The following is a 21726-nucleotide window of genomic DNA, read 5'->3' on the forward strand; positions in this document are numbered from 1 at the left end:
CACCATCTGTCCCAGGCACCTTGAGGGTGACCTCCCTGTCCCTCAGGCAGGTGGGCAACTGGTGTGCTGGATAAGACACCAAGGGCCCTGGCCAGAGCCACCAGGAGGTAGTTGGAGGGGAGGGTGCAGGTGCCCTGGAGGGTTGAGGGGCAGGGGCAAGTAAAGAGTTAAGCGGTGGACTCGCCTCACGTGAGGGCTCTCCCTGCCACACCCCAGGCAGGTGCTGCAGGTCTTGGTGCTCAGGTTCCAGCACTGACAGGTGAGACCTGGCTGAGCTGTGGATGTAGTTTGGCCACTGTCCCCATGAGGGCCTCTGGGGCACCACAGCTGAGCTGGGCAAGGTTGCAGCCTGGCTCAGGCTTAAACACGCTACATTGTCACTGGGCCCCTCCCCTGCTCCCAGGAGCCCAGGGCAGGGTGACCTCCAGTGGGTGTGCTCCTCTGGACCTCAACATCCAGGGGCCAGAACAAGCTTCTCCTCCCCACCCCCAGCCAGCCCACAGCCAGCCCTGAGCACAAAGAAGTCGGCCTGCCCACCTTCTCCCCACAGGTGTGCCTTTACATACACTGTCTCTCCTATATCCCTGAGCCTTGCACACACACAACACACATATACACACAACACACATATACACACGTATGTATGATACATGTGCACACACAAGCAATACACAGGATACACATACACAGCAAACACATGCCATGAACAACCTACAACACAAAACATACACACAGACCCACACACAACTGATACAAAACACAGTTGCACACATACATGCAAACACACAGGATGCTTTCCTCACATTTTTACTTTGAGCAACAAACAACCAAAAAAAGTCTGAAAATTGAAAAGGGACTCAGATTTGAAAGAATTGTCCCCACTCCCCACTATATCTTTCCCAGTGGCCCTTGTGGCATTTGGGAAGCTGGCACCAGGGCCAAGTGCTGGTCTTAGTCAGCTTCCTGTCTCTCACGTGGGCTGGCCTTGCCAGGTGCTCTCCCTTGCCACTCCCGTCAGACACAGTGGAGCTGGCCTCAGGCCGTCCAGCCACAGATCCACAGGACTTCCCTAGCCCTCCACCCCTCTTGCCATTTCCACACACCACACTCCCTGCAGACCCTGCTGTGTACGGGTCACCTGGGGAAGGCCTCACTTCTGAGTGTGAATCCAGCCTCTCTGGGCCTCTGGGGGTCAGGGTGTCTGTGGCTCTCTAATAGCCTCTGTTTATGAGCAAGGCCCTTGTCATGGAGTGAGTCACCGGATGCCCCCTGCCACCCCAGTGAGGGCCAGGGCCAGCGGTATGCCCATTTTACAACTGAGGATCTGAGGCCCTAAGAAGTGGGTCACACCAGCTCAGGGTCACGTAAATTGGCTGAACCTGTGTTCTTAACTCTGGGGTCAAACCACCCTGTCTGCTCCCTTGAGCCATTTTCTTGGAGCCTCGTGAGGGCCCCAGTGTGGGTGCACGGGGTTGTCGCCCCTGCAGGGCAGTCAGTGCCAGGAGCTTATGGGGCTGATCCAACTACTTGGCTTCCTCATGTGCCAGGTTCTTCTTCTCCCAACTGTGGACAGTGGCAACATCTTCCCTATGGGCTGTGGTGACATTAAAAAGTTAATCCATGTACTTCCTGGCTACTATGATTAACTTACTCCTAACAACCATTGACTACCCTTCCCCGAAGAAGCCCTCCTTAACCCTGAAGTCTGGCTCAGGTATCCTTCCCTGATGCTGGCCTCTCTAGTGCCCATTACCCACCACAGCCCTAACCCAGCACCCACACTGTGCAGTAGTCACCATTCATGCTTCTCAGGGTCGGGGACCACAGACACGGGCCTCTGTGTCCTGTGTGGAGTGTGTATGTTGGGGGTCTCCTTGCTGTTCACCAGGCCAGCGTGTCTGCGTGCTCGGGAGGCAGCTCACTGCCTAAGTGCAGTCTCTCCCCTTCTTGGGCCCTGGTGGGTGGGGGGCAGCGCCTCCCTCCTGCCTCCTCAACTGAGCCTGAAGCTGGGGTCACAGGATCAGCAGGGGATCCAGGAGCTGTCCTGTGACTGATCACAGCCACAGAGCTCCTTCTACCCCTGAGAGCCTCCCCACAAGCACACACGTGAACAGGTCTCCATAGATAGCACAGACACATACAGCTGCCCGAGACTTGGCCTCAACCGAGGGGGCACTGTCAGAGGTACTTAATCTCAGGGGCACCTTCAGGATACCCCTCCCCTCAGGTATCCAGGGCTGAGGCCTTGAATGCTCCCTTCCAGAATGAGGTCCCTGTCCTACCAGGACCCCCAGTTGGTTAGGAACACACCTGTCTTCCTGTCTGCCTCCACTCTGCCATCGAGAGGATACCAGCCATTCCAAGTACCCACAAACCTTGCCAAGTGACCCTGCTAGCACCCCTCCATCCAGGACACTCCCTATGGGACAGGGCTGACTTATGGGGGCCCCTGTCAGCCACATGTCCCATGCCAGTTCCAGTCCCATCAGGCAAGTCAGCCCTCCCTCAGGCACTGATGCATGGCCAGCCAGGACTCACGGCATAATGAAAAGGACCAGGTCAGAGGGTGAGACGAGTCTGCCCTGGGATAGCCCTTAGGAGGTCATATGTAAAGGTAGGAGCTGGAGTCCCTGGAGCCTAAGCGTGAAAGTGTGTGCATGTTGTGAGTGTGTGTGGCTGTGGTGGGGGCAGGGCTTACAAGCCTGGAGAGGCTGGTGGGACCACCAGGAGTCTTCCTGGAAGAGGGAAGTCCTGGGTAGCAGTGAGAGAGAGGCACAGGCTCTCTAGGAGCCAGGGGAGGCAGGCTGAAGAGAGGCCCAGGTGTCCCTGTCTGAGCCTATGCTACTGGACACCCTCCCCCCACCCAGCACCCGCCCCCCTTCAAGGATCCTCCCTGCGGCTCCCTGTGGCCAGCAGCTCTGCAGCACTCAGCTCTGCTCCACTCTGCTCAGCTCCGCTCCAGGAAGGCCACCTCCTCCTCCCCCTCCTCCTCCCGCTGTCACCACTCACCGCTCATAACCTCAAGGGGGTGGGGACCCCAGGGCTGGACACACCCCACCGTGGCCCCAGAGCTCAGCCAGTCAGACGGACGGACAGTTGGACGCCGGACCCCAGAGCCTGAGGTGGGCAGTGTGCCAGGGTCCCTTGCGGCCTCCTCAAGGTCAGTGCCAGCTGGGGATGCAGCTACTCTGGGGCTCTTGATACTTGTGGGGCACACCCCAGGCCCGCATCCCAAATCACAGGCCCCAAAAGGGGCTTTACCCCAGGGGCATCTGGGGCAGGCAGGACCAGGGGAAAGGGTATGCCCCTGTGTCCACAGGCCAGCCCTGGTCCGGGGGTCTGTCAGGAGAGGCCCCAGGCTAGGGGCCAGCTCCTTGCAGAGGCCTCACTGGGGACACCCCGCACCGGCCATGGGGAGCTAAAATTGGAAAGTGGCGAGTGGGAGGCAGCTGACAAAGCTATTTCGCGGGCTCTTCACCATGCTCCGGTTTCAAGCTCCTGCTCCATTAACCTGATCCCCAGGGCCTCTCCACCCCCACCCAGCTGATGAGGAGGTGCGTCCACCCTCAGGCCGGCAGCACAGCCATCAGGCTGGCAGCCTCTGCTGTGGGCAGGGGCAGTGGTGGTCTTCTCTTACCCCGGATTCCAGAGGGGGTCACTGAGAAACCCGATCCTGAAGGGAGGCAGGCAGAAGTCTGTCCCACGTCTGCCGTGTGACCTTGACAAGTTCCTGCTCCTATCTGGCCCATGACCCCTCCATCTGTACGAGGAGACTGTCAGCTGCTGGGGGGATCAGGGAAGATGGCTGCAGGGCTGGGGATGAAGATTTAGGGGAGGATCAAGGGTGGACAAAAGGGCCACATCAGCTACCTCTTGGCCCCGTCAGTCCAAGAGGTGCCTGAACATGTTCCTCCCTTCTTCCCTTTAATTTGGGCCCTATGTCTGTATCCATGGAGTCCTTGGGAAGCCCCTGGGCCAGGTTGAAGCAGGGTAGGAAGGGCAAAGGTGCTAGCTGAGCCATAGTAGGACCCAGCAGTTCTCCAGGGGACAAGCTAGGCCCCCACTGGAGGGAGTGGCGAGACTCAACCAGGGCCTGATTCTGGTCAGCACCTTGGACAGCAGCCAGTGCCCTCCCTGGCCTGGTCTGGCCCCACATCCGCTACTCCAGGGCACCTCCTCAAATAGCACAGCCTCCAGCTGGTGTCCAGGGCCTGAATACACAGAGCGCTGAGAGAGTGGGGCAGTGTGGTCACAGACACAGGCAGGGACTGGGATGTGACAGGCTGGAGCTCAGGAACTTGTTGGGGGAATGGGGGTCAGTGACAGGCTGTAGGCTTAATTCGAGGATGGAGGCTTGGCTCTAGGGGCAGCACCTGGGGTGGTCATGGGATCTCAGGGAGGGGAGTGGGAGTCAGAGAAAGGGTCTTAGAGAGGCTGGGGCTTTGTGAGGAGCTAAGGGAGACTCACTAATCGGGGTGGGGACCCTGCAGGCAGAAACCTGATTGCAGTGTTAGAGGTGGGGTTTCTCCGCACGAAGGTCATGGGGGCCTTGGCAGGAGCGGTTTTCGAAGAGGGTGGGGCCGGTGCCTCTGGAAGGTATGAAGATGTAAATGAAGGTGAGGGAGGCAGGCTGCGAGTGAGGGCTCTGCCGGCAAGAGCCTTGATGGGTGGGGTGGGGACAAGAGCAGCAGCTGGGATGGGGCACTGGTGTTCCGGTGGCCTGTGAACTGTGGGGGGCACAGGGGCGGGCACAGTGATGGTACAAGGTCCCCAAGGGGCTTGTGGGGCAATCTCTCTTCAGAGTGGGGTCCCCATTGGGGTGGTGGGACCATGAGGTGGGGCTAGGCTGGGCTGGAGACTATAATTCCCTCACCCAACCTGTCTCCCCAGCCCTGTCCAGGCTATGGGCATCAAGACAGCATTGCCGGCAGCTGAGCTGGGCCTCTACTCTCTGGTGCTGAGTGGGGCCCTGGCCTATGCTGGCCGGGGCCTCCTTGAGGCTTCACAAGGTAATGGCTGTGCCCCGGGGCAGGTGGACAGGACCCTTCTTCCCCTGGAGGCCTCAGGGTTCCAACCAGCAAAGCCAGAAAGTTACAGGCTCCAGACCCAGGGTACTCCTTCTAGAACACGGCTGGATCTCCCTTTTCAGCCTGGGGTTCCCATCTCAGATAGTCACTGGAGGCTGGGTGGAGCCAGGTTCAGTCACAGGAACACAGAGATGCAGAGACACTGGCAGAGAAATGGACACAGAGTCACACACATAGACACATACACACACAGAGGCCTGGACCCAGACACACACACACACAGAGACCTAGACCCAGACATACACACACACACATCCCGACACACATACACACAGACCTAGACCTAGACACACAAACATACACACACACCCCCCCAACACACACACACACACACACACACACACACACACAGTCAGAGGCCAGGACCCAGACACACAGTGAGACCCAGAAAGAAGCAGATGCAGCATCAAAGAGACCCAGACCCATGCCCCGCTCCTGATGCCCTCGCTCCCCAGGGTAGGGGCAGCCTTGTCCACTGGGGAAGGTGGGGCAGGGGATGTGAAGGCCCCTCTCCCTGAGGCCACACTCTGTTCTCAGATGGGGCCCACAGGAAGGCCTTCCGGGAGTCTGTGCGACCTGGCTGGGAGTACATTGGCCGGAAGATGGTAGGTCCCCCACATCCCAGGGTCCCTCCCATCCCTAACCCTTCTCCGCTCTCCACTGTTCCAGATGTTGTCAAGTAACAGAGAGCTTCTCACAGCTCGGGGGCCTCTGGCTTGAGCTTCAGTGCCTTCAGCTTCTTCACTGGCCCCTCCTGTATCCTCTTGGGACATCAAGTTTGCCTGGGCCCTGCTCACTTGGGAAATGGGTCGCATTAGTGGAGTGTGCTTCAGTGGAGCCTCCAGCACCTCCTTTCCCAGAAACAAAGCAGTAAAGGGGGAATGGCAGGCAACGTGCGGAGGAGAGGGAGAGCTTCAAGGGACCCGGCAGCCCCCATGGTGCCCTTCACTCCTCTCTACCCTCCTGCCTGGGTACTTCCTTCACAGAGGAGTGTGGAGACCTGCAGGCACTGCTCTTGTGTTTGCATAAAGAGGACACGTTGGGTTTGGCTAGTGGTAAAAAATAATTATTATTATTAAATTTTAAAATGATAATAATAAAAGAAGAACACGAAGGCTGGGAAAGGTGCTGGGGCTCTGACCAGCCCAGATTCCAGCTCGTCCTGCCCCCTCTCCCACCTTCACCTGCCCCACCTCCTTCTGCCCTGGACTGCCCCAGGATGTGGCTGACTTCGAGTGGGTGATGTGGTTCACCTCCTTTCGCAACGTCATCATCTTTGCCCTCTCCGGACATGTGCTGTTTGCTAAACTCTGCACCATGGTTGCCCCACAGGTGAGCTGGACCTGGGCCACCCGGCCTCCCCCTGCCAGCTCCTCTTTCACCACAAGGGTTGTGGGAACCCCGTCCTGGGGTCACACCCCCATTTATATGGCGAAACTGAAGCCTTCTCCCTGTCCACAGCTCCGCTCCTGGATGTATGCTGTGTATGGGGCCCTGGCTGTGATGGGCACAATGGGCCCTTGGTACCTGCTGCTGCTGCTTGGTCACTGTGTGGGCCTCTATGTGGCCTCGCTCTTGGGCCAGCCCTGGCTCTGTCTTGGCCTTGGCTTGGCCAGCCTGGCCTCCTTCAAGATGGACCCCCTAATCTCTTGGCAGGTGTGAACTGGTGCAGGGGTAGAGGGTGTAGGGATAAGATCCCAAACCTCTCACTTCATCCAAAGTCCTTGCACCCCAAGTATCCCCAAGTATTTCCTTCACTTTTCCACCTGTCTTCAAGCCTTTGGGTATGTCCTGGCCACAAGATGACCACGTGCATCGCAGGAGGAACTGCCAGATCATCCCCTGCTCCTCGCATTGCTGGGATAGAGCAGTGGCCAAAGTTAACTGGCTCTGGAAGAGAGGAAGGGACAGGACCAGGCTGGGCCCCTATGGGAAGCTAGGGAGTGGGGAATAGGTTTTCCAGAGACAGGAGGCACCCTAGTGAGCTGGTGGCCTGTTCTTTCCCCCTCCAGAGCGGGTTTGTAGCAGGCACTTTTGATCTTCAAGAGGTGCTGTTTCATGGGGGCAGCAGCTTCACAGTGCTGCGTTGCACCAGCTTTGCACTGGAGAGCTGTGCCCACCCTGACCGCCACTACTCCTTAGCTGACCTGCTCAAGTACAACTTCTACCTGCCCTTCTTCTTCTTCGGGCCCATCATGACCTTTGATCGCTTCCATGCTCAGGTGAGGGGACACCCTGTGGGCTTCTAGAACAGGGCTGAATCTCCCTTTTCAGATTAGGGTTTCCATCTCAGATAGAATTCCCCAAGCAGGCTGTATCCCCATCCTCAGGCATGATTCCAGGATGAAGCCATGTCTCCCCTCCCTCCTCAGACCCCAGGATGGGGCCACCTTTCCCCTCCAGCAGGGACCTCAGGGTGGACACATGTCTCTTTTCTCAGACAGGACTCCCAGGCCATGAATGTTCTCCTCCCACTCAAATGGGGCTCCCAGTACAGAACTGGGTCTCCCGTGGCTGGCTGTGAATCCTCCTCAGACTCCAGGGTGACCTGTGTCTCCACCCTCAGGCAGGACTCCTGGATAAAGCCATGGCTCCTCCTGCCCCAAGTAGTTGGTGAACCCCCCTCAGATAGGGCTTCCCAGGCAGGGCTTGCCTCTTCCCTCAGACCCTTCGCATCCCCCCAGGTGAGCCAGGTGGAGCCAGTGAGACGCGAGGGTGAGCTGTGGCACATCCGAGCCCAGGCAGGTCTAAGCGTGGTGGCCATCATGGCCGTCGACATCTTCTTTCACTTCTTCTACATCCTCACCATCCCCAGTGACCTCAAGTTCGCCAACCGCCTCCCAGACAGTGCCCTCGGTGGGTCCACAGAAAAGAAATGGGGGCAGGGCTGCCACCTCAGGAAAACAGACCCTCTGCACCCCCACGGTGCCACAGTCGGGGAAGCTGAGGCACGCAGGGCACAGCACCTAAGGGCATAGGAGCAGGGGCTTATTCTTTCTAATGCATGGGTCTTGGCATTAGCTTCATCCTGTGGGGCCAGAGCAGCATACCACAGATCCCACCCACTTCACCAGGCATGGCTGATTTCCACAATATGGGAGGTCTCTATGGGGCAGGCAGAGCCTGGTGTCTCCCCAAAGAAGTGGGGGGACAGGGTCTCCATGGGGGCAGGCCCCAGGCCATTGAACCCCAGGCAGTGACGGTGCCCTGCCCCCAGCTGGCCTAGCCTATTCAAACCTGGTGTATGACTGGGTGAAGGCGGCCGTCCTCTTTGGTGTTGTCAACACTGTGGCGTGCCTCGACCACCTGGACCCACCCCAGCCTCCCAAGTGCATCACCGCGCTCTACGTCTTCGCGGAAACGTGAGTGCTGGCCAGGACGGGGGAGGCTCACCCCCTGGGACCACACCTTCCCCTAGCCTCTTCCCCCATGCCTGGGGAGCTCTGCCCCTGATGGGCACATGCCCATCTGCTTTCCTCTTACAGGCACTTTGACCGTGGCATCAACGACTGGCTTTGCAAGTGAGTAGGAGTGGGGTGGGGGTGGTCACAGCCATCCTGCCAGGTGTCTGAGCAGGGCAGTGCCAAGATGGGTCGACATTTTAAAAGATCACCCTGGGCCAGGGGAAGCAAAGAGGGCAGTGAGGAGGTATTGGCAGAGGTCTGGGTGAAAGATATAGAAGTTAGGACTTGAGTGAGGGCCTCCGAGGTGGAGAGAGGTGGTGGGAGGAGGGTCACACAGACAGCAGCCTGGACAGAACGTGGCCATGAAGTGTGAGTGTTGGGAAGGAGAGGGAAATGACGCTCAAATTCCTATCTGCAGCCTGGGAGGATGGAGGGCAGTTTCCAGAGAGGGCTTCAGTTTAAGAAATGTCTAGTCGAAATCTAGGAGACATCCCTGTGGAGGTTCAGGGAGGTGGTTGGGTCTGAGGGTCTGGGTTTCTGAGGGTCTGGAGGACTGATGGAACTCAGAGTGTCCTGAGTGTGGGCAGGTGGTTTTTAGGCTTTGGGAGTGGGTTAAGTCCTCAGGAGAGGGAGTGGTGTGAGAAGAGGAGAGATGGGGATGGCCGAGATTTGGCCTGCAAGAGCTCTGCTTGGAAGGAAAAGGAGCCAGCAGAAAGGACTGGAAAGAGTGGTTGGAGGGGCAGGAGAAGAATCAAGGTCATGTGCCACCCTGGAAGCCAAGGGAAGACCATCCAGGCATGGTGGGGGCAGTTGGGTCAGATGCCACTGAGCCTCAAGGAAGCTGGAGACCGAGGATTAGTGCTGGTGACATGGAGGTTTTCAGCCTTTCATGGGGCAAGGCAGGGGCAGGTAAGGAGGGAAAGTCAACTGAGGAGTAGAGGAGTGTGTGATGACTCCTGGAAGAAGCCTGGGACTGCAGGGGGAAGACAGGAGTGGCTGAGGGAGAAGAGGGATATGTTAAAGATAGGAGAGAATGGGACATGCTAAGAAGAATTATTCAACAGAGAAGCTGGTGATGCAGGATACAGGGGTGATTGATGGAGTGAGGTCCCTGAGGAGGAAGGAGGTGATGGTGTCTAGTTCCAGGCAGAGGCCTGGCTTCAGTGGGAGGAGGAGGAAGAGAAGCCAGTGTGGATGCAGAGGAAGGCAGGTTAATGTAGACAAGTAAGGGATTCCACTTGAAGGCTTCAGCCTTCTCCATGAAGCAGGAGGCACGGCCATCAGCTGAGAAAGCCAGGACTGGGATGTGGAGAGAGGCAACATATACGCTTACCCCCACAACCCAGCCTGGATCCCCCCACTCATACTATCTCTCCACTCATACTTGTGGGGAGATAAGGACACAGTGGCCCTTGCAGAGCATGGGAGAAGCAGCTGACTAGAGAAATCTTGGCACTGAGCGCCCAGGTAGTATTGGAGGTGGCGGGCTTATGAACTCCAGCATGTGAAGAAGTGAGATTTCCTCCATGGGGCTTAGCTGCCTGGGTGTAGCTGAGGAGAAAGTAGGTGATTGGGCTCTCCCAGATGGATGACAAGGAAGAAGTCAGGAATAAGGGTTTTTAGACTATTTATAGTGATGACTCATTGGATATAAGCCTGCTAAGGACGGTGGTGAAGATGGGAGGGTCACAAGATCAATGGGATTGAAGAACGGAAGCTGGGGGGCCAGGAGGTCAAAAGGAGTTGGGTAAAGAATGGGAATTAGAAAGGAGTGAACTTTCAAGTGGTGACAAAGTTGGGGCATGGCCATGGGTGTGGGTGGCTGAGGTGGAGTGGAGAAAAAAGCCATTGGAAATGAGGAGGTCAAGGAATGGAGAGGCTGGTTATTCCTGGGTCTTCCACTGAACTTATTTAACAAATATTTATTGAGCACCTACTATGTGCCAGGCATTGTTCTAGGCACTGGGGATACAGCAGTGAACATGGCAAAGACCTGAACTCATGGAGCTTACAGTCTAGTGGGGAGATACAGACCATAAACAGGTAAACAAACATAAATAAGATAATTTTAGAGAGTGGTAAGTGTTATGAAGGAAATAAAATTGCAATGGGATAGAAGTTGACAACAGGGTAGAAGCTTCTTTAGTTGGGGTTTAGGCGGGCTTCTCTGAGGAAATGATATTTGAATTGAGATTTGAGTGATAATCAGATGTGGAGCAGAGAATACCAGGTAGAGGGAACAACAAGGGCAAAGGCCTTGTGACACAAACCAACTGTGTGGGTGTAAAGGTAAGAAAGGCCAATGGGGCCAGCATAGTGAACTGGGGGAGCATGGCGGCTGATGAGGTCAGGGAGGGAACAGAAACCAGACCACTTGGGATCTTCTAGCCAGAGTAATGAGACTGAGTTTATTCCAATTGTAATGGGGAGCTATTCAGAGAGGTTAATCATGGAAGTGATGTGACCTGAGCTACACTCTTAAAAGATGCCTCTGGCTGCTGTGTGGAGAATGAACCGTGGGGGCAAAAGCAGAAACGAGAAGACCACTTAAGAGACTCTTGCAATAATTTATGTGAGAAGAGAGATCATCTTGACTAGGGTGGTGGTGGTAGAGGAGGTGAGCAGTGGTCAGTACTGAGAGGAGCCAACAGAATTTGCTGGCTTGCTTGGATGTGGGTGATGAGACAAATTGAGAATCCAAGATGGCACCAAGGCTTATACCCTGAGCAACTGAATGGATGGTGGTACCATTCACTGAGATGAGGATGGAGTGGGGTTTGAGCAGGGATAGGGGAATCTGTCAATCAAGTGACATGGCTAGTAGCAATTGGATATACAAATCGGAGAGACTGGGCTAAAGACACAGATTTAGGGGTCATCGGCATAGAGATAGTACTTGAAATCTTGGGTCTGGATGAGATCATTTGGAGAGTAAACGAACAGAGCTAGAGAAGCTATAATGTCCCAGGCTGAGCCTGCCACAATTTGAAGTTGGTTGGAAGAGGAGCTGCTACCTGAGGTCAGGAACGTTGAATGCACCCAGGATGACAGTGTTGAGGAGGTTGCCCTGTTGTGTGTCCTCTCCCATCTTATCCCTGCCCTTTCCCACACTCCCAGTGGCGCTTCTCCCATCTTTCCTGCAGATATGTGTATAACCACATTGGTGGGGAGCATTCCGCCGTGATCCCAGAGCTGGCGGCCACAGTGGCCACATTTGCCATCACCACTCTGTGGCTTGGGCCTTGTGACATTGTCTACCTGTGGTCATTCCTTAACTGCTTTGGCCTCAACTTTGAGCTCTGGGTGCAAAAACTGGCAGAGTGGGGGCCCCTAGCACGAATTGAGGTGAGCAGGGAAGACCTGGGGCTGGGACTGGCTGGGTCATGGAGGGCAAGGGGGGCACTGCTGCTTTCTGGAGTTGTCCAACCACCTGGCCCCCAATCCAGAACTTTCTCACCACCACCCTCCTGGTTGTCAGGGCAATGGCTCACTCTGTAGGAATCTGCCCCTCCCTCCCTTCTATGAGGAATGGAGCACCTGGGCCTTGCCATGTTGGTCAGGCCTTGCCCTCTCTCTGGACCTGTTTCCCCATGTTTAACAAGGAGGGAGAGCTGACCTGGGGCTCTCTGAGACCCAGACATAGCCCCAAGACCTGACTGGCCATGTGGGTAAGGCTGCTGACCCACCACGTCCTCTTTCCTTTGGCCTCTTGTCCCGCTGCCCATGCTTTCCTGGACCGGATAGGCCTCTCTGTCAGTGCAGATGTCCCGTAGGGTCCGGGCCCTGTTTGGAGCCATGAACTTCTGGGCCATCATCATGTACAACCTTGTGAGCCTGAACAGCCTCGAATTCACAGTGCTGGTTGCCCGGCGCCTGCTACTCACAGGTGAGGGACAGGGGTGTGGGGATGCAGAAGGTGCCAGGCATCAGCCTCAAGGACTGTGACCTTACAAAATGCCTCCTATCTCCCTCATCACCTCTGGGACTCAGCAGGGAGGGCCCACCAAGCGGGGGAGGGGTGGGAAAACAAAAGTCACTGAGGATGCATTGCTGCTCCTGAGCGTCTATGACTCCCTCCCCACACAGGGTTCCCCCAGACCACGCTGGCCATCTTGTTTGTCACCTACTGTGGCATCCAGCTGGTAAAGGAGCGTGAGCGAACCTTGGCACTGGAGGAGGAGCAGAAGCAGGACAAAGAGAAGCCGGAGTAGGAGGGAGCGGGTAGAGAGATGGGCTCTGCTCAGCTATTCTTGGGCCAGATGGAGCCTGACCGATAGAATAAAAGACTTTTCTACAACAGCTTGGCTGCTCCCTGACGCTTCTTCCCACAGTCCCATGGTGGCTGAGGAGCTGGAGGCTCTAGGCCTCAGGCGGCGGGGGTTCCCATCCATAGAGTGGAGGGGACACCAGATGGAGAGCAGAGACCATCGACTTTGGCAGCCCAACAGCGAAACACTGAAGCCCCAAGTCTTCAACACACCTGCTCACTGACTCTTGGAGCACTGATGCAGACCCTGAGCTGCTTGCTCAGAAGGCGCTTTATTCTTCCTAAAGAAGGAGACATATCTGCACTGTACACTGCACTTGATGGGGATGCTCCCATCTGACAGACGAGAAGACTGAGTCCTGTGGGGAACTTTGCCAGCACACTCAGCCAGGCTGGGGCAGGGCCAGGACACGGCCTGGGATACCACCCGTGGATCAAGACAACCTAGGGGGATATGGCAACACTGGAGAAGCCTCTAGTTTCTCATCCTTGCCCCAAAGTCCAGGACTAAGCAGCACTTCCCTTTCCTTGGCTGACGTGGCCCCTAAGGCACCATAACTGGATCCAGGTAGACTCTGGCCTCTCCTAGCCTCTTTTCTGGAGCCCCCACAAGGCCAGGCCAGTGAGGGTCGCAGGATGGGAGGGGTACTTAGTTCAGTCTCCCTGAGCTGGTCACATCTTAGTCAGGCGCAGCACATTGAGCCGCACTGGTAGGAAGGTGGCACCTGCCGCGTAGGCGATCTCCCGCAGGACACCCTCCCACTTCTTCTCCTCCTCGTTATACCTGGGGGTGAGAGAGAGTGGGGACAAGGATGGGGAGCTTGGTCAGCTGAGTCCAGAGTGGAACGCAGCAGAGAGGGGTGGCTGAGAGCACTCGGCCCATCTCTAGGGAGATCTGCTCCTGAAAATCCCCAGGCTCTGGGAAAGGAGACCCCCACAAGACCCACCCAAAGGAACACCCACCCCTCACTCCAGGAAGGGTCTTTCTCCCCGGGAAAGATCACCTGTGAAGGGGTGTGCCCATATTCCTCAAAGTTCCCCTCCAGGAAGATCTACACTGCCCACACCACCCCATCAATGTCCTCTCCTTGAGAATTTCCATGCTCCATTTCTACTAAGTCTCAAGTCCCAGCCTCCGACAGCACTGCTCCCCAGGGGCTGCCTGCAGAAGTGCGGATGGCTGCAGGTTCAGGAAGGAGATGCCCCAGAGGCTAAAGCTTCCTTCCCCCACCCCCACAAAGGACCAGCCATAGAGAGCAATGGTTCTGAAAGGCCAGGGCTCCAACTGCTTCCCAGCCCTAGTGGCAGCCCTCCCTCCAGACCAAGCACCTGGAAGGCAGGAGAGAGGAAAATCCGGCTGCTATTTGGGCCCTGTTTCTGTGGGTCTATGCCCTAAGCTTGGGTATGCTCCCGTCTGCAACACTGTTGCTGCTCCACAGTGGGGCATGGTGCCATCTGTGCAAGCCCAGACTTTCCCAACAAATTGGTGAGAAGCGGCCGAGCAGGGTATGTTGGCTGTTCCTCCCTACAGGACTCCCTAGAAGAGGGATCTGCTTTGTCCCCAGAGGAGCTTGCCCAGTGCCTTGGTACCCCACCATGGTGCTATGGGGTGTCAGCCTTGCTCATGATGCCCCCTTGCCTCCCTGGGGCGGGACTCACCTCCAGATGTCATTGAGCTCTGTGGGAACCAGCTCTCCAGACTCCGTCTCCAGTGTGGCAAAGCCACCAATGGCATAGAGGGTACCCACCAGGCTGACCAGGCTGAGTGAGCTACGCTCCTGTGGGAAGGCCTCGAAGGGTGCCCACCTGGGGGTGTGTGAGAAGGTGCATCATTGGGGTGCCTCGGCAAGCCCAGTGACTGTCCCTGCCACCCAGCACCTACAGCTCCAACTGCAACCCTTTGCAATCCAAGTCCCAGGCGCCCATGCCCCCAACCCTGTTCCCCTTCCCTGTCCCTCTGGTCTTCCCTTCCTTCCCCATTCTCTTGCTCCTCCACTTTCCTTTCCTTGTCCTCTTGCCATTCTATCCAACCTGTCCAGCAAAGTCCACCATGGATCTCCCCACTGCCCCTACTCCTCTCCTGAACTAACTCCACCCTCCAACTCACAACCCCAGCCCCTAGCAGGCCCCCAGCCTTGCCCTGGATGCAGTCCTCTTGCCCCTCAGCGGCCCCTGCAGCCCCGCCCCCCTTGCACACCTGCTCCATCCTTCTTCTCCCTTCACAGCCCAGTTGTTCTCAGTGTATCTTTGCTGCCCTGGCTCCTGCCTTGGGCCTTAGTCCCATCCTCCGAAACTGCCCTTCCTGTGGTCCCCAGCCACTGCACACGCACTGAAGTCCTACAGCACACAGCCCTGCTGACGTGACTTTCCTCACCTTCTATCTCTTCGGCCTCACCTTTGTGGCCTCCTTCCTGGATAATGCAGCTGCCTCCACCATCAGGGCTTGGACCTCAGCTCCTCCCATTTACACTCTCTCTCCCGTGGGAGCTTGGCCCCTCCATGTGCTACTGACCCCCAGATCTCTCCCTCCAGCTCAGCCCTCTCTCTCCGGGTGGGGTCCTTTTGAACACCCCCAGGCACTTCAAGTCCACATGTCCTAACTGGACCCTCACTTTCCCTACCCAATCCCAATGATTATCCAGTAAATGGCCTCCCACCCTCACTCAGAAGCATGTACTTCTCCCCCTCTCACCCCCACGTCCAATCAATAGCTAAGCCCTGTTTCTTCCACCTCCTAGACTCTTGCTACTCAAAGTGTGGCTCATGGCCCAGCAGCATCAGCATCTCCTGGGGGTGTGTTAGAAATGCAGACTTATAGGCTCTCAGCCCTCCGCATACCAAGAATCAGAATCTGCACTTTAACGCGATCCCCAGGAGATTTGCATGCCCATCACAGTGTAAGAAGCCCTGGCCTGTCTTCGTCCAGTGCGTCCCCTCAGCCCCATCCCCGCTGTGCCCCCAGCACCAGGCCTTCATCACCCCTGACCTTCCTGACCCCTGGGAAATCCCTAATCTGCTCTCTATATCAGCTGCCATGAAGTACTTTAGTAGAAAACAGATGAGATACAGTCCCTCTCCTGCTGGCCCCTGCTCCAGCCCTGGCACCACTATCCCACCTCCATCACCCACCCACCTCCACCCAGCTGGAGCAACACCTTCCGTCCTATGGGCCTTGAGTTTTTCTCCTAACTGCCTCAGCACCACCTTTCCTTAGTCTGGGGCAACCTCCTCCCAACACCCTCACCCCTTTTGCGAGCTGAGTCCAACTGTCTCTCAGTTCAGTTTTCTCTTTTCTGGTGTCCCAGGCAGGGCAGCTTCTGTCTTGTTCACTGCTATATCCCTTGCACCAGGCCATTGCCTGGTATGAGTCCCTGAATGAGGAACCTGGTATCCCCTCCCCTAGCCCTGGGAGCCCCCTCCTGCAGACCAGGCTGGCCATAACCCTTGCCCCGCCTCCCACCTCACTGCCGATCAGGAGAGAAGGCCTATTTCTATACTGATGTCCAAACTCGACACTGGAGACCCAAGACAGGGACTGCGGCTCCTGCTGGGGCTGACAGAAGCCCAAAGCCACAAGTTGTCCTTGGCAGAAGGGACAAGCTTTCGTACTTGTTGTCTGTGATGCTGTACACTTCGGCAGAACTGGTCAGCCCTGTGTCGGTGACCCCAGCTGCCACAATAATGCGGCCATCATGGACAGTGGCCCCAAAGAGTGAGCGGGCGGTCTGCATGGGTGCCAGCTCCTTCCACTCGAACTTCTTGGGGTCATAGACGCACATCTTGTTCAGGCACTTCCTGCGGGGTGGAGGGTGGGAATGGGTGGAGAGAAGCAGGAGCCCAGCCACGCCTCCCTGCAATCGCCTGCCAGGGCAGCCAGGACAAACCCCTGACAGCCTCTGGGAGATTCTACCTCTGCTCCGCAGACTCGCTCCAGGCCCAGCCTCACCTGTCACTGCCTTTGCCGCCAATTACGTAGACCAGGTCCATGTGGGAGAGCACTGCGTGGCCATACGCCACGTAAGGCAGCGGGTCCGATTCACCCCATTTGAATGACCTGGAGGAGACGGGAGTGGGGGTGGGGGTGGGGGTGGGCACCCATCCAGGCTCGGCTCAGTCCCTGTCTCTGCACCCATCCGCCCATCCACCTAACACATATTCGAGATGCGTCAGATCCATTGCTGGAACTTCCCAGGCCTCTCAGTTCTTTGATCCCACCCTGTCCCCCAACCTCCCCACCCTTACCCAAGCCCACCTTCACTCTAAGCCCAAGGCTCTAGCTCCAAATCCCACCCCAGGCCCTAGACCAGCTGCGACCTTCATGCCCCACTCACCCCCAGGGAGCTCAGCCCCACCCCAGCCACGCTCACAGCCTGTCGTAGCACATGACCGAGTCCAGGCAGCGCTCGCCATCCTTGATCTCTCTGCCACCGACCACGTAGATGGAGTTGAGAGCTTCTCCCAGGCCAAACAGGCAGCGGGGCGAGGGCAGCGGTGGCATCCCCAGCCACTCTGAGTCCAGGTGGTCAAACTGCAGGCCAGGTGTCCAGTCAGCTACCGCCCCCCACTCCCCCAGCCTCAGCCCAGCCCCACTCAGTCCCACTGCCCCAGATCGCAGAGGAGGTTGGGAACCCAGGTAGGGCCAATACAGCCTGGAGGCTCCCTGAGAGACAGTGCCCCTCCTACCATCAGGCTGAGAGCAGATGAGCGTCCCCCACACCCAGGCAGGCTCCTGGCAACCACCATTATAGCAGGCGGTAGGGCACGACAGCACAGAAACAAGGGGGAGCTCTGTGAGGGAAGTCCAGCTATGGCCTTGCTTTCCCAGGCTGAACAACTCCCAACTGAGGCCTGCCTGCCCCCTCCTCTCCACCCCATCCCACTGTTCAGGAAACTTCCAAATACAGCCCTGCCTTTTGCCCTGTAAAATCTACAGTCCATGGCCTTGTCCACCTCCACAGCCTTATAATAAAGATATTAATACTAGGGGTTCATCTTTTTGGAAAGTTTTCTGAGGGCTGAGCACTGTGCTGATGAGCGCTTTATAAGCATCATTTAACCTTCCAACGACCTTATCATGCAGGAAGAAGAATATCCCCACTTACAAACAGAGGCCCAGAGAGAATAAACAATGTGCCCACACTGCTGAGCTAGTAGCTGGTGAAGCTGCCCTCATCCCCCAGTGCAACCGTAAGGCCTGTGAGCTTAACCCTGGCACCAAGCGCCTGTCACCCCCTTGCTGGTCAGGCCTCCCTGAGCACACCACTCACCAGGCTCAGTCCCAGTTCTATCCCTTGCTTACCGTTCCTTGGCCGGAAACACTGCCATCTTCCCCTTCACATCTCCAAATCCCACCCCACTGGCAAGGCTCAAACTTATATGGCCAGTCTCCATGAAACTGTCTCTGCCCTTTGAGATCTCACAGTCACACCCCAACTCAGACCTGGCACTCCACTCTGCTGATCCCTCCTGGGCCTCAGTTTCCTCATCTGTACAATGGGAGGACCAGACAGGATTGTTCCTTTGTCTGGGACACTGCTGTGAGCTCCAGGCCTGGCCTTCAGGCAGAGGCCCTGCCCAGGATCCTCACACCGACCTTGCCCCTCCTCACTGTGCCCCACCCCAACCCCTGTGCAGAGCCTCCAACATATGCCAACTTGGGGCTACCACATCCCTGAAACTGAGATACCAAAGTTATGCTGCTTTTTGGCAGCTGCCTATTGACTGTCTTCAACTTTCAAGTAGGTGGCTATCAGTCAACCTCCCCAGTCTACATCTCGCCCTAGACCCAGTGGCATTCCCTTGTGTAGACACAAGCCCCTTCTGGGCCCCAAGACTGCCCCCAGTGCCTAGAGCCCAGCATTAGCTGGCGGCTCCCAAGGCTGGTCAGGCACCTGCAGGAAGTATGCGCTCATGGGATCCTCTTTGTTGTCTTCGTTGTAGAAGAGGCCTCCAGCCACGAAGACCTGGTTCTCCTTGGTAACCAGGCTGACGTGGTTCTTGGGGACCTGGTTGGAGAGGGAAGCACAGTAGCACTCGTTGGCTGCTGGATCGTAGGCCACAGCGCCCTCCTCACTGATCATGAAGATGAGGTCCTGCAGGAACATGCCGAAGCGCAGGGTGTCATTGAGGATCCCAGGAAGGATACGTTCGGCCTCCTCATCCTCCTCTGCTTTGGCTTTGCCTGTGCCCTTATCAGCTTCCTTGGCCCCGGCTCCGTCCTTCCCCTTCTTTTTCTTCCGCAGCGTGGTGATGCGGCCCTCGTGTGCATCCTTCACCATCTGCACCTTGCGCAGCAACTCGGGCTGGGCACGCACGAGAGGGTGGCGCTCCACGCGGCTCTCCAGAAAGGCGCGCGGCAGCAAGCGGCAGCGCACGCTCTCGAAGACGGTGGGCAGCGCGCGCTGACGCTCAGCCTGGGCCTCGGCGTCGCCGCTACCCGCCCACCGCATCACCGCCTCGAACACTGCCTCCTCCTTCTCCACGTTAAGGCCGTCGCTGGAGATGATGGCTATGAGCTCGTCGGGCGAGAGTCCGAGGAAGTCAGCGTCGCGCGCCACCAGCGTGAAGTGAGCGCAGATGAAGTCGCGGGCAGCCACGGCGAGACGCGCGCAGTCGAGCAGGAGGCCGAGACGGAAGACGGCCAGGCAGTTGGAGAGGCACAGGCGCTTCTGCAGGAAGGACACGCAGATGGTGAAGATGGAAGGGATCTGGAAGCGATGAGCCGCGGCAAACAAATCCTGCACGCTCGCCTCATCCAGCGCGATCTCTGACGTGTACAGGTAGTGCAGCACCTGGGCCACCACGTCCGGGGACACCTCCTCCAGGTGCAGCTCGCCCGCGCGCTCCGGCTCGGCTAGAAAGCGCGCCCGGAAGTAGGGGCTGCAGGCGGCCAGCACCAGGCGATGGCACGGGAACTCGCGCTCGCCCGCCCGCACCACACAGTCGAGGAACTTGCCATGGTCCAGCATGTCTTTGAGCCCGTCTTGCAGGAGCGTCTGCTGGTACAACCGCTGCTCCTCCGCCTGCTCCAAGCCCAGCGCCATGGTGGGTGGCCTAGGGTGCCGTGGCGGTGCCAAGGGGGCTCCTCTCTGTACCCCTGCTTTCCTGCTGGGGCTTGCTTAGACTGCGCAGCTGTCTTTGAGGAGCTATATATAGAGGTGGCCGGGTCCCTGTAAGGCGAGCCGCCTGGCCTTCTGCACATGACGCACAGGGGACAGCTGGGCAGAGGCCCCCTCCCGGAGAAAGACTTGCTTCAGCCCCCGGGGCTTATGGGACGGGGTGGGGTGTCTGGGCCCTTCTGAAGGATGAGGGCCTGACTGCCTCATTTCTAAATGGAGCACGGAGAGGCCTTGACTCTGGATTCTTTGGTCAGGAGATGCCCCTAGGGGAGAAGGTGGCCTACGCTCTGACCCTCAGTCCAGAGACGGGAAAGCATTGGAGCCTCTCTTCCAGGGTCTCCCTTCCTTCATGCTTTCTGGGAACATCTGTCCTGGTGCCTCCACCTTCCTCCCCGGAATATGTCTCACTCCAGCCACCCCTGGATACAGGGTTCTTGGGTTTTCTGGTCAGAACTTGGACATGGGGTTGACTTTCTGGCGGCCCTGTTGCCCTGCCTTTATTTTAAGAGGCAGGGTCTCACTATGTTGTCCAGCCTGGACTTGAACTCCTGGGATCAAGCCATTCTTCTGCCTCAGCCTCCCTAGTAGCTGAGATTACAGACATAAGACACCACCGCCGTTGCCTCACTTTTAAAACGGGAAGAGCTTTTCTTCTTTCTGTCCTTCCTCCTTGCAAGAAAGCAAGAAGGTACCTTAGGTAAACAAGATTGCCACTTTCCTATGAGGCCTGGGGCAGGGCATGTTGCTCTGTTAAGCCACAGTTTCCCTTCCTACACAATGAGGACGTGGCAAAGTTAGATGCTAAGGACCTCAGTTCAACTCTGCTGGAGGTTCAGAAGCACCAAGATACTATGTCCCGGGAGTACACTATTAGAGAGTTTTAACACTTCTGAGGTGTCAGATGTGCTAGAAAATTAATTTCTTAGGATTCTACTATTCTAGGTTTTTAAACCCCCGGGGTTTTAACATTCTAGGGAGTGACATTCTGAATTCTAGTGTTCAAAAAGTAACACTACAAGTTTAATATTTCAGGACTTTAGCTGTCTATACTCATTATTCTTGGTGCATATTAGGCCAGACCTGAGACTGCCTGGCCATGGGGCCCCTGCACCTTGTCTATGGTCTGAGGGACCAAGGTTGAAGCCCAGGACAGCCAGTCTTGATGCCTACCTTGCTCTGGACTCCTGACCCCCCTCCCACACCCTCCCCACCCCGCCCCACCGCCAGACACACACACACACACACACTCTTCAGCCTCAGTCACCAAGATTAACTTGTTCCCAAAGTGCCAGAGGCTGCAGCTGTGTGTTAAATTTAGCCCCCAGGACATTGGAATGAACTATTATGAGGCACACCCCCATCATTCCTCTGAGTCACTTGTTTATAACGTCAGGCGGGGGAGTGGGGGAGGGGAGTGGGTATAGGAGAGATGACAGCAGGCTGGGCTAGGACTGAGTCACCTCCCTTTTGTGATCTCAGCAATATCACTCTCTGTCCCTTTTTTTTTTTTTTTTTTTAGACGGAGTTTTGCTCTTGTTGCTCAGGCTGGCGTGCAGTGGCGCATTCTCAGCTCACTGCAGCCTCCGCCTCCAGGGTTCGAGCAATTCTCCTGCCTAAGCCTTCCTAGTAGCTGGGATTACAGGCGCCCACCACCACTCCCGGCTAATTTTTTTTTTTTTTTTTTTGTATTTTTAGTAGAGACGAGGTTTCACCATGTTGGCCAGGCTGGTCTTAAACTTCCCACCTCAGGTGATCCGCCCACCTCGGCCTCCCGAAGTGCTGGGATTACAGGTGTGAGCCACAGAGCCTGGCCTCTGTCCCTCTTAAATGGTGCATCTGATCATCACTTG

At 56.8% G+C, this 21726-nt stretch overlaps 2 protein-coding genes across 7 annotated transcripts; one reads left to right on the forward strand and one right to left on the reverse strand.

The window, feature by feature from the left end:
• The first annotated feature begins 2883 nt into the window (after window positions 1-2883).
• HHATL (hedgehog acyltransferase like) lies at window positions 2884-12790 on the forward strand. 6 transcript variants are annotated; one of them, XM_058442423.1, is made up of 13 exons: window positions 2884-3160; window positions 4891-5009; window positions 5625-5692; window positions 6306-6419; window positions 6549-6743; window positions 7100-7309; window positions 7772-7943; window positions 8305-8449; window positions 8573-8608; window positions 10439-10534; window positions 11635-11836; window positions 12236-12377; window positions 12578-12778. In XM_058442423.1, the coding sequence occupies exons 2-13, from the start codon at window positions 4904-4906 to the stop codon at window positions 12700-12702; spliced, it is 1611 nt and encodes a 536-aa protein (XP_058298406.1). In that variant the 5' UTR covers window positions 2884-3160; window positions 4891-4903; the 3' UTR covers window positions 12703-12778. The 6 variants fall into 6 exon arrangements, with proteins under 6 accessions (XP_058298406.1, XP_058298407.1, XP_032017824.1 ...); XM_058442424.1 differs by having other exon boundaries at window positions 2884-3122; XM_058442425.1 differs by lacking the exon at window positions 2884-3160 and adding an exon at window positions 4545-4616.
• Window positions 12791-12993: 203 nt separating this feature from the next.
• On the reverse strand, window positions 12994-20309 carry KLHL40 (kelch like family member 40). Its single transcript, XM_032161932.2, has 6 exons — window positions 18650-20309; window positions 17126-17286; window positions 16705-16812; window positions 16368-16553; window positions 14418-14564; window positions 12994-13542 (listed from the first exon to the last, which is right to left on the reverse strand). Exons 1-6 carry the CDS (start codon window positions 19799-19801, stop codon window positions 13431-13433), a joined length of 1866 nt encoding a protein of 621 aa, XP_032017823.1. The 5' UTR covers window positions 19802-20309; the 3' UTR covers window positions 12994-13430.
• Window positions 20310-21726: the final 1417 nt, after the last annotated feature.

Source organism: Hylobates moloch, unplaced genomic scaffold (genome assembly GCF_009828535.3).
Source record: "Hylobates moloch isolate HMO894 unplaced genomic scaffold, HMol_V3 SCAFFOLD_8, whole genome shotgun sequence".
In the NCBI taxonomy this organism is placed as follows: domain Eukaryota; kingdom Metazoa; phylum Chordata; class Mammalia; order Primates; family Hylobatidae; genus Hylobates; species Hylobates moloch.